At 34.6% G+C, this 12,278-nt stretch overlaps 1 protein-coding gene across 1 annotated transcript in view; it reads left to right on the top strand.

The window, feature by feature from the left end:
- Positions 1 to 12,278, top strand: part of LOC131984825 (carcinoembryonic antigen-related cell adhesion molecule 1-like) — a 37,443-nt gene that overhangs the window by 22,004 nt on the left and 3,161 nt on the right. The window contains exon 9 of the mRNA XM_059349803.1: positions 10,963 to 11,002. Within this exon, the coding sequence (XP_059205786.1) occupies positions 10,963 to 10,981 (19 nt within the window). The 3' untranslated portion in view covers positions 10,982 to 11,002. The remainder of the gene's footprint in view (positions 1 to 10,962; positions 11,003 to 12,278) is intronic.

Here is a 12,278-nt window from a genome sequence, read left to right as displayed (position 1 = left end):
TTTTTATCTGTCATTTTGTGTCTTTTTTGGTAATTCTGTGTCTTTTTTTGGTCAATTTGGTGTTTTTTTAACTAATTTAGTTTTTTTTCAAATTTTGTGTCTTTTTTGGTCATGTTGTGTCTTTTTTGGGTCATTTTGTGTCTTTTTAAAATAATTTTGTCTTTTTTTGGTAATTATGTGTATTTTTTTTGGCCATTCTGTGCCTTTTTTGGTCATTTTGTGTCTTTTTTAAGTAATTTAGTTTTTTTCAAATTTTGTGTCTTTTTTGGTCATTTTGTGTCTTTTGTTTTAGTCATTTTCATAGCGGTTGTAAAAAACTGTAGTAACTTAACAATTCCAATGCAAATCAACTTGTTTCAAGTATTTAATAGCATGCAGCGTCACTGAAGCTGATCTTGCTGCAGCGATCTGCCTCCAGGCTGCAGACGACCTGCTTGTTGCATCATGTAACAGCATCTGAATGTTCCTGTAGTAGTGGAGTCGGATCGCTCGGTGTGTGTGTGAAAACCTCTGAAACTGTCAATATGACGATCACACACTGTATGCAAATATTTCTGTCAACTATGGAGTAAAACACGCCGTGTAGCGTCTCGTTCAGGGTTCGGCTCCCTGTGGCTCTGACAGAAAATAATATGGAAATGAACCTTTATTTAAATGTTCCTTCATCGTGTTTCGGCCCCAAAGGGATTCTACCTGCTCCAGGTGGAGAAATGGGAATTTCTTTGCACAAAAATGCATTTCAGTCAACTAAAATGTGCATCAGATCTTAACTAAATAGCGATCTCTAGACTTTTAGTTATGGATTCCAAATCCACAAAGAAAGAAAAGTCTCAACAGAGAACAGAGAATTTAAAGATTTGTTTGCTTTAATCTGCGATGAGAAACTGGCAAATTCTCTTCATTATAAGGCTCAAATATGATTTATGCTCTTTTGATAAATAATCAAGCTTTTATTCAAGATATTAAATCTTAAAAAAATAAATCTTTGGAGAGATGGATGGATGGATGGATAGATGGATAGATGATGGATGGATGGATGGAAGGATGGATGGATAGAGGATGGGTGGATGGATGGATGGATAGAGGGATGGATGGATAGATAGATGGATGGTTAGATGGATGGATGGATGGATAATAGATGGATAGACGGATGGATGGATGATGGATGGATGGATAGATGGATGGTTAAATGGATGGATGGATGGGTGGGTAGATGGATGGATGGATGGATGGATGGATGAAGAAATAGAGAAATTGAGAAATAAATACAGAAATGCAGAAATATATAAATAAATAAGGATTCACATTTAGAATTAGAAACAGAAGTTTGCAGCTTTTGATCACATCTTGTGGTTTTCATTCAGCTGAAGTTGCTGAGTCGTCTCCAGTGTTCCTCATTTTCTCGTCTCTGTTGATTAAAAGTGGAAGTTTGAATTTCCTTCTTGACCGCTGCAGCGTCACCACGAACATGCAAGTCAGAAGGTTTACAGCTATGAGACATAAAACCATGACAGAGAGACCTTGTTTGGCGTGAACATGACTTAAAACATGATGCAACAGAGCAGATTTTAATCTCTTCACACCTGAACGAGCGGTGATGCAATCCTGCACCACATCCTGTTACATTTCAACACGATGCAGCCGGAAGCTTCTGATCTGAAAAAAAGGCAAACGGAGAAGAGTCAGTGACAGACAGGCCAACACATTCCTCACCACGGCAACATGAAACCACAAGAGTGTTTACGTTTCTCCTCTTTGTTTGGAGCAGGAGGCGACTCACACTCATGTTTATGTGTGTGAAGCTTCAGGCTCAGGATTCATCTCAGGCCACACAAATATGACATAAATATAACAGGCTGCTTTTGGTTTTAACTGTCCAGCAGCATCACAACAAAGCTTCTTATGTGCAGAAATACAAGCCTGATTCTGAAGAAGTGAAGTTTCTGTGCAGAACTAGAACAAACCAGGACTTTCACCCAGGAGACGTAAAAAAGAAGAAAAGATGTAAAATTATGTAAAAAACAGAAATAAAATGAACAAAAAAGACATAAATGACCAAAAGAGAACAAAAAAACAAAACAAAAAAGGACCAAAAAAAGACTAAAAAAGACACAAAATTACTAAAGAAACCCACAAAATTTCCCCCCAAAAGTAAAAATACCAAAAAATACACTAAGTGATCAAAAAATTCACAAATGACCAAAAGAGAACAAAAAACAAAACAACAAGACTAAAAAAAGACACATAATTACTGAAGAAACCCACAAAATTACAAAAAAGATGTAAAAATTACCAAAAAATACACAAAGTGACGAAAAAATACACAAATGACCAAAAGAGAACAAAAAACCAAAAGGGACAAAAAAAAAGACTAAAAAAAGACACAAAAGAAACCCACAAAATCACAAAAAAGATGTTAAAATTACCAAAAAATACACAAAGTGGGCGTGGTCTTCACAGTCTAATGTGTTTCTCTCTCATTTGGCTATTGGCAAAAAAAAAAATGATGATCTTCTGACCCCCGCAGCAGCGTCTGCATTATTTAAATGTAATAATTGTCCCCTAAAAGACCCCTGGGGCCCTTTAGTGTGGAGCACCGAGCTGTTAGAGCTCGTCTTGTGTTGCTGTTCGTCTCTGAGCCAATCACAGCTCAGCCTGAAGCACCAGGAGGCGGGGTTTAAATCCAGGCAAAATGCAAAACGCTCTGATGTGGCTTGATGAATTTTTTCACTATTTTTTGACATTTTATGGACCAAACGATCAAACAACTGAGAAACTCTGCAGATGAATCAATTATTAAATAATCTATATTTAAATTTTATATTTATATGTAATTTGATACATTACATATATTAACTTTTCTAATAACTCTGAGTGAGTTTTGTTGGTGTTTTTTGTCTCTGGGCCTGCAGCTCTTTGTTTGTAGCCGCAGAATAAAGCCGCTTTGAGCTCTCGGAGCCCCGCCCCCTCAGAACAGAGCCCCGCCCCCTCCGAATGGAGCCCCGCCCCCTCAGACAGACCCTGTTGTCAGTCAGACGGACCTGAAGGCCACCTGACGCCTCAGAGGTCATCAGGTGTAGTGGAGGAGGTGTTCTGCGGCTCTCGGGGCCCGGGGCCTCCCGATGATTGACTCCTCTGTTATTTTATCATCGTGGCTGTTAGTGGCTGTCACCGTGACAACAGGACGCCTTTGTTCTGCGGCGGCTCTTTTCCGTGTTGATGGAGGCGACTCTGTTTAAATGTCTGACGGCTTCAGGATTCGTCTCAGTCGACCCAAATATAAACTGTCTGCTTTTGTTTGTTTTTAACTGTCCAGCAGCATCACAACAAAACTGTTTATGTGCAGCTGGACCGGAAGGAATAATAGTGAAAAACTTTAAATACAACTCTGATTCTGAAGAAGTGAAGTTTCTGTGCAGCCCAGAACAAACCAGGACTTTCACACAGGAGACTGAAAAAATAAGAAAAGATGTAAAATGACCAAAAAAAGACACAAAATGACCAAAAAAGACATAAAGCAACCAAAAAAGGACAAAAAAACAAACACAAAATCACCAAAAATATGTAAATATTACCAAACCCTGGACTTGTAAAGTGACAAAAAACTGACAGAAGATGACAAAAAAACACAAAATGACCAAACATTGTAAAACTGACCAAAATAGACAAAAAACTACAATAAAACAACAAAATGACCAAAAAAGACACTAAAAACAAAACTAGAAAATTTCCTCTGGGCAAATTGTGAAAGGGCCACAGGGGCTACTGCCGGTGTGTGTACACTATGATGAGATTCTTCAGAGATTTATAACAATTAATACTAGTAATGTTATGATTCTATATTATATACAAGGAGCACACTTACAACAAGCATTCCTTTTCAAATATTTATTTATACAGCAACCTATGACCTTTAACCTCAAAATGTGTGTGTGTGTGTGTGTGTGTGTGTGTGAAGCATGTGTATCTGGAGGAGCGTGTGCACTTACGTGCGCATGTGTGTGTGTGTGTGCGTGTATCTGTAACTGTAATCACATCAAAGGATCAAAGGAGGCGGGGTCGACCAATCAGAGCAGAGCAAACACCGACTTACGTCGCGAAAAATTGGTATTCCGTAGAAAAAAGGAATAGCACACCAATCCCGATCAAACCGCACGTTTTGATATATAATTTGTCCTGCAACTCTCCCCGCTCGGTGCGATTGGCCCGTGGCCCTAATAAAGCAGACACAAAATTACCCTAAAAATGTAAAATGTTTCCAAAAAAAAAGCCCAAATTACCAAAATAAAGTCATAAAAGACGAATAAAAGACATAAAATGACCAAAATAGACAAAATTTAGCTAAAAAAAAAGGCACAAAATGACTAAAAAAGACAACGTTTTGTGTGTTTTTGAACAATCTGGGTCGTTTAACTTTAGGCCGTTTCCGGAAATTCCAATATTTGACATCCGGACGTGCGGCAGACACTCGGAGAGCCGTGAAGAAACGTTATGAGGAGCGTTGACAGCAGAGGATGAGCTCAGAGGACAGATATGAGACGAGACACAAATACAGATCAACAAGCTGCAGCGTGACTGAAGGGGTTAACGCTGAGCGGCGTTAAGTGACGGGTTTCATTCAAAAACACGGATTAGTGGCCTGCAGCTGTAAACCTAAAACCGGTTCACACACACACACACACACACAGCTGCTGTCGGGGGACGTGGGAGAGGGACTCAGAGATGAAAACAAAGATCTTGTCTCTGATAATGAACCTGAACCCGTATGGACGTTAAATAATAAAGGATCAGCAGATTCTGCTGCAGGTGCTGACGTTAATAACACCTGCAGCAGAATCGACTGATACAATCAGTAAACAGTGTGAAATCTCCTCCAGCCGAGCAGGAACACAGAGAAAAGCTGCTTCTGGAGCTCTTCAGGAACATGGTGGACTTTAAGGATTTGCCTGCGGAGCTGCAGCAGCGTGTTGAACGTTTTGCTGAGTCTCGTGGCCTCGTCACCCAGTTTTCGGTCCGTCTGCTGGTTTCGGTATTTTAAAAAACAGTCTGACTGCATTCCTTCACTCTGAGCTGTCAATCACAGCCGGAGACTCCGCCTCCTCCTCACTGTTTGATTTATGATACAACAATTTTTTAAAATTCATATTTATAATAAAAAAAGACCATTCTTTATGTTTCCACGGTCAGGAATGAAAATGTTTTATATATTATATTATATTATAATTACAAAATAACTGATTACAATATTATAATAAAAGTAATAAAATGTTATGATTAGAATATAATTTACATACAATATTACTAAAATAGCAAAAAAGAGAAAGAAAGAAACAACAACCTAGAAAATAATAAAATAAAATAAAATAAAATAAAATAAAATAAAATAAAATAAAATAATAAAACAATATTACTAGAAAAAAATAATTTTAAGAAATCCCCAATTTTGTTTGGGGTATTTTATTTAAAATTAATTTTAGTTATAATCCAGTTATAATTTACATACAATAATACTACAAAACAAACTAAAGCTAAACCAAAACAAACAAGCAACCTAGATAAAATATAATAAAAAACAAAATAATAATAATAATGATAATAGTAATAATAATAATAATATTACCACAAAAAACTACCCAGAAAACAACATTAAAACAATAATGATATAATTATTATAATTTTAAAAATTCCACAATTGTTTTAATTTAAATTTATTTTAAAAGCTTTAATTGACATTCAATATTACTACAAAAAAACAACAACCTAGAAAAAAAAAACTATCTTACTAAAAAAACCCCACAAAAAACAAACAACAACCAAGAAAAAAATGATTAACAATAAAAACAATAATGATAATAATAAAAATTATATAATAACTGATTCCAAAACAAAACGCGTGAAACAGTTATAATTTACATACAATATCATCACAATAACAAAAACAAAAGAAACAAACAATAACCTAGAAAACAACAAAATATATAAAAAATAATAAACCATACTGCAATGCTTTTTCCTCAGTTAAAATTATAATTCAAATCATTTTTATTAAATCTTGAGGAACAGTCATTCCCAGGGAAAGAAAACTTGAGGAAAGTAACATAAAACCTGATAAAACCTGATAGAAGAGCCTCTCAGCTCGTCTTCTGGTAATAATCTGCACAAAACTTTTAACTCTGGAGACATTTGCTCGTTTGTATCTGCAGGGAAATCTGCAACATTTCTGCATTAAGCACCAACTTTGAATTTGATCTTGAAGGAGAAAATGAAGCCTCTGCTTCCCCTGTCATTAACTCTCTGTGGTTGTTTTGTACTTTGATCAACTCTGCAGATAAAAGCATCATAGAGCTGCAGAATATAACATGTTTATCACTGAATACAGTTAAAGGAAGTGCATGAAGCCTTGCTGCTAGTTTAACAGACGCGCTTTTCTCTTTTGGAGATCAACAGAGAAACCAGTCGGATGTTTTAAACAAACTAAAATCTTCCTTTTTTAATGTTGCGTTTAGAACCAACTAACTGCCAGCTGGGAAAACCCGTTCACGTCACACCCCTCGTTATAATTACAGGCTGGAAATTGAGGAATTTTTATTTGCAGCATGCACGGCGTTCAGTTATTAGCTGCAGAGACGCAGCAGCACAAAGCAAACACCACAAATACATGACAAATACTCACAGATCTGCTTATAACATGGATGCAGTTCGTATTTAAGCGATTTTAGACTCAATATATCGATGTTTTAATGAGTTTAACTACTTGATTGAACATTTTTATATGAACTGTAGTAGTGTGGCAGATAAACAAACCAATTGTGCATAAAACATTAAAGTTTAGCACATAATCTACAAACCCAAAGGTTGTATTTTAGACTTGGAGGCAGTTTGCATTTGACCTCGGTGTTGCATTTTTCCATTATTTGCCCCATCACTCTGCATTATAATCATGTATATATTTGCGAAAAATGTACACTTTCTTCTAACAAAGATACTTTTCTCTCATACCTCAGCCGTAGTCTTGTAAAAAACTTTAGTTTAAAGCCTCAGTTTGGCAAACAGGGCTCTGTACCCTACAGGTATATGTTTTTTTTCCCCTGTATAAAGGTAGAGACTTGGACTTGTTACATGGAATTTTATGACTGTCAAATCTGAAATGCCTCCAAGTCTGAAAATAAACTTCATGGTCTATAGAAACCAGGAGAAAGTTTCATGTTTTAGTCATAAAATGCACAAAACCTTCATATATTGAGCTGATCCGCTCCACTATAGTGTAAACAACAACCAAAATATTTACATAAATAAAAATAAGTTTGTACATGAGATTCCCAGTGCAGCCAAACAAATTTGCTGACTTGAAACTGACTCAATGAAGGAAAGCAAAATGATCTCTCCTCCTTTCGACAGGCCATAGTACATACAGTGAGAAATAAAGACTTTTTTTCTTTTTCCAAAACCAAAAACAACCCCTTTTCCCCTCCTCCCCCCTCCCAGTCCTACATAGTCTTGTTACAAATCTGAGAAAGTGAGAAATAATACACATCCTTCCTTTTTACCGTAAGCAGATAGATTATTGAATGAATACATAGAAAACAACAACATACAGTGATATAGCATTGTCCATGGGTTGAAAAGAGGCAGAGAGAGAAATTAAATATGGTGAGAGGTTAATAGTCAGAGGTGAGCATTTTATTCATCCTGTAGTGTCTTCAATGTAGCTATGTAACTAATCATACAGCCCCAAACAGAAACACATTTTTCAGGTGTTCCCCTCAGATTATATTTAATTTTCTCCAGGTCTAAATACAGCATGAGGTCCTTGAGCCAAAGGGAAGCTTTGGGGGCAAACGGCGACTTCCAATCCAACAAAATTCTTCTACGTGCTAATAAAGATGCAAAGGCGATACTATCCTTAAACTTCTTCCTAATTGTTTTTGAGGGTCTGATAATACTCCAAAGATGGCCGATTCTGCACAAGGTGTCAACTAAATAATTAATGCTTCTGCAAGATGTTTAAAAATAACTGTCCAGTAAACTTGCAGACAGGGACAGGAACAAAACATGTGTGTCATGTTTGACCTAAAAGCCTAAATTTGGTGCCTCTCACACATTCTAATGCCACGTTCTTACTGTAACCTAATGTTCAAAATTCTGACTAGACCTTAAACGCACCATTAGTCGTAGCACACAACACCAGACTCTCTGTGTGCTGCGTTGTAAATTAGTCCAACTATCTAACTTTAATTGTTAAACCTGCGATGTTTGACGCCTTATGTCTGGACGTGGGGGCCCGGATGGGGGTCACTATGAATCCCTGCCGTCCCTGATGACCTTTGACCTCTCTCAGCGTCTGTAAAGCAGCCGTTGGTTGGTGCAGCAGCGGAGAGCGGGGCGAGGTCTGCAGGAGAATGAATGGCAGGAATGTCACTGTCATGTCTGCACACGTCTCCTGCAGCTCACAACGTTTGTGTCGCTTCTTTATCTCTCTTCAGATAAAAACCTCCAGTTTCTCTTTTATCTCCTCTGGTTTCATCCGTCCTGTGCTCTCTGCAGCTTCTAATCTCTGTGTTTTAACTCAGCTCTTCGGCTTCTTTTCTCTCTGTTGTGTCACATTAAAATAGAGGTGAAAGTTTATTTGTTTATTTGAGCAGAATCACAAACAGAAGGTTGAATATGTGACTAAAGAGGGAAGAAGAAGAAGAAGAATTAAAGCAACAATATGTAACTTTTCAAAGAAGAAATATCTTATTCTTGTAGCAAATCTCCCATTACTGTGCTGTGACTGAAATTTAAATTCTAATAAGCTTCAATATGATATATCAGAAACCTGTATTGCCAAATCAGTACAAAAAATGACTAACATGAACAGATAATTGCATATAATTGTATATTCATTGCTAAGGATCCACTGGCATTTTTATTTTATTTTAATCAATTTAATTAAATTTAGTCTAGCTTTTATCTTACATTGTATACACATATATTTATATTTTATGATTTTATTTATTTATTTTCATATATTATGAATTTTCTGTCATTCTTTAAAAAAATATATTTAATATTTATATTGTAATAATATTTATTGTCCAACATGCATTGTTAAAACTTAAATTAATATAATAATAATAATAATAATAATAATAATAATAATAATAATAATAATAATAATAATAATAATATTATGGTTGCTTTGCTTTGCTACCAAAGCCGCTTTGCTACCAAAGCATCTCAGGTTTTTCAAAATAAAAGCCTGCAATGTCACTACATGTGTTGTATGTTAACAGATGGGTGTCTGGTGGACATTTTTTAAAAAGTTTCAAAAACCAAATGCAACAGCCTATTTGTTCTCTCATATGAACCTCAGTAACGGTAGAGATATTATACTGTAAACTACCCGGCATTGCCAATAGTGCATGACTGAGAATCACTGACCAGAGCCAAGCACACTCAAAATGTTCTAGTTAATCTTATTTCACTGTCGGTGAATTATTTCTTGCTTTTATCAGCTGCCAGAAATATGAATCCCAGTTTCTGTGATAAGATTCAGTGACTCAACAGAAAACGATGTTTGCTGTTCGACTCCCTCAGTGTTTCTGTTTCAGAAAGAACAAACATTCTGCAACAGTTTACTCAGTGAGATATAAAGATATAAAGTCAGATTAGACCGAACTGGAGAAATGTGTTGAATGAAACAGAGTCACGGTGAAATCTGCACTAATGTGACTGAAGCTTTAAGAAAGCACATTAAAGTGACGAGGATTTGTTTCACTGGTGATTTAAAAGTTATTTGGACGTTTTAATTATCAGTCAGAGTGACAATACCGGAAATGTAGAAAAACCTGTGAAATTCAACAATTCTTTTATTCTTTGCTATTTGAATTTGAATTTATTTTTATACAATAACTGATTCCAAAAATCAACAGATAACACATGTTATAATTTACATGAAATATATATATATATAATATAATAACAAAAACAAAAAAGCCAACAGCAACAACAAAATAAAATTAATAAAATTAATAAAAAATAATAAATAAATGATAATAATAATAATAATAATAATTAATCCACAATTTTTTTTTTTGTCATTTAAATTTTTTTTCAACATAAAAACTTATGTTATGTTATGATTTACATACAATATTACTACAAAAAACAAAACAAAAGAAACAAACAACAACCTAGAAAATGATAATAAAAAAATACATAATAATAATAATAATAATAATAATAATAATAATATGAAAAATAAATAAAACTAAGCAAACAACCCAGGAAAAAAAAATAAAATATATAAATTAATAAAATAGATAATATTAATAAAAATAATATAAAAATAATAATACAAAATAAAAAAATAAAAATAAAAACATTTGTTGACAGCCAATTCAGTACTACGGTAAAAAACTAAAAATAAACTGTTCTTTGCACAAAACAGAATGAATGAATAAAATAAAAACATGTTTATTCTGAGATATGTTGATATCAACCATATTTAAAACAAAACAAAACTTTCCACTCTGCAGCGTTTTCTTCTAGAAACTGTTTCGGAAATTCAACATTTTTGCTCAAATTTTTATCTCACAGACACTGTTTCCTCTGTGTGTGTGTGTGTGTGTGTGTGGTGTGTGTGTGTGTGTGTGTCCTCAGACTGTTTCAGAGAAGTGTTGATCCTATCAGACGTGTCAGTAAATCAACAAACCTCAACAGATAAAACTTCCAGATATTAATCTAAACATGCACTGATGGCTGAAGCCTGATAAATTAATAATTTCAGCCTGTGAATTAAAGCTCCATCCATCCTTTAAAATGTTCCACGTCATAATATTTTTCTCTGCTGATATGAGTTAATCTCCGTCTGAACGTTTATTCATATTTAATCTTGTTTATTCTGTGTTGGTACCATGTGAACCCATAAACAGCCTGGTCCTGATATCACTGACTGACTGTTTGTGTTTGTGTCTTCAGGGTCGAGTCTCCGTACTAAAGAAGTTCCTGCTCGCTGCTGGTGAGTCTCTGCACGCTGCATTCCTCATAACAAGCTGATAAAAACCACCATGACCCAAAGTGACATTAAAGGTTGATTCCATGGCTGTTTTCCAGGTTTTTGCAAAGGAAACGCCCACTCAAAAAAAAATCACTCATGTTTGTAAATCACATCACAGAATATCCTGCTGTTTTATTTCACATCTAAAAGTACAGCTTTTTTATTTTATTTTATTTTTTTTTAACATTTATACACACAAAAACAGCAGACAAAATAATAAATAATAAAACTACAAAACAGTCTATTTGCATGTAAATTAAAAATAGTAATAGTTTTCATTGTAGAAAGAAAATTCACATTTTAAAAATGGTCTAGAAACATAAATTGCACTTTAACTGGCTTTCTCAGCTTGTCTACATATCATATATAAATAAAGTTATTACTGTAAATAAAATATGTGTATTTTCAATAAATAGATGGACTGGAGGGTTAGTAGTAAAATATCACTTCCTAAACTATAAAAAAGCCACTTACTGAACTGTATAATAATAAAAAAAAAGGAATATATTTCCTTATTTCTCCTCACAGGCGTGTTTTCGTTCAATCACCAAAATGACTTAATTGATGTAATAAATATGGCACTTTACCCTTATTACTTTTTTTGGTAATTTTGTGTCTTTTTTAATCATTTTGTGCCTTTTTAAAATAATTTGGTGTCTTTTTTGGTAATTCCGTGTCTTTTTTTGGTAATTTTGTGTCTTTTTTTGGTAATTTTGTGTCTTTTTTAAAGTAATTTAGTGTTTTTTTAGTCATTTTGTGTCTTTTTTAAAAGTAATTTTGGTCATTGTGATTAGGCCTCCAGTGGCCCCTAGGTAATTTGAGTTTTACACCCCTGATTTAAACTGTGGAAGACAGTAACTTTTGTGTTCTGCGAGCTAAAATTGCTGGTTTTGTTGTTTGGTGGCCCCAAGAAAGCATAACAAAACCGCTTCATTTCCCCGTGCAAAAGAGCAAGATAAAGAGGTGAAGATAAGATAATGTTGCATGCACTTAAACAAATATATATATATATATATACATACATACATATATATATATATATATATATATATATGTATAGTTTAATCCATTTTGCTGCAGCTCCGTCCACAGCATATCTCACTAAATGCTGTGCTCTAAATGCTCACTAAATCACCAAAATTACATCATTTATCATAACCACAAACTGTCAAAACAGAAATATTTATCAGATCTTTACATTTCTGACGGTCCCTGAAAAAAACCTGCATGACAAACA

The sequence above is a fragment of the Centropristis striata genome, chromosome 14 (assembly GCF_030273125.1).
Source record: "Centropristis striata isolate RG_2023a ecotype Rhode Island chromosome 14, C.striata_1.0, whole genome shotgun sequence".
Classification (NCBI taxonomy): Eukaryota; Metazoa; Chordata; class Actinopteri; order Perciformes; family Serranidae; genus Centropristis; species Centropristis striata.
Note: the sequence above shows the minus strand (reverse complement) of the source record. Positions and strands in the feature narration are given on the sequence as shown.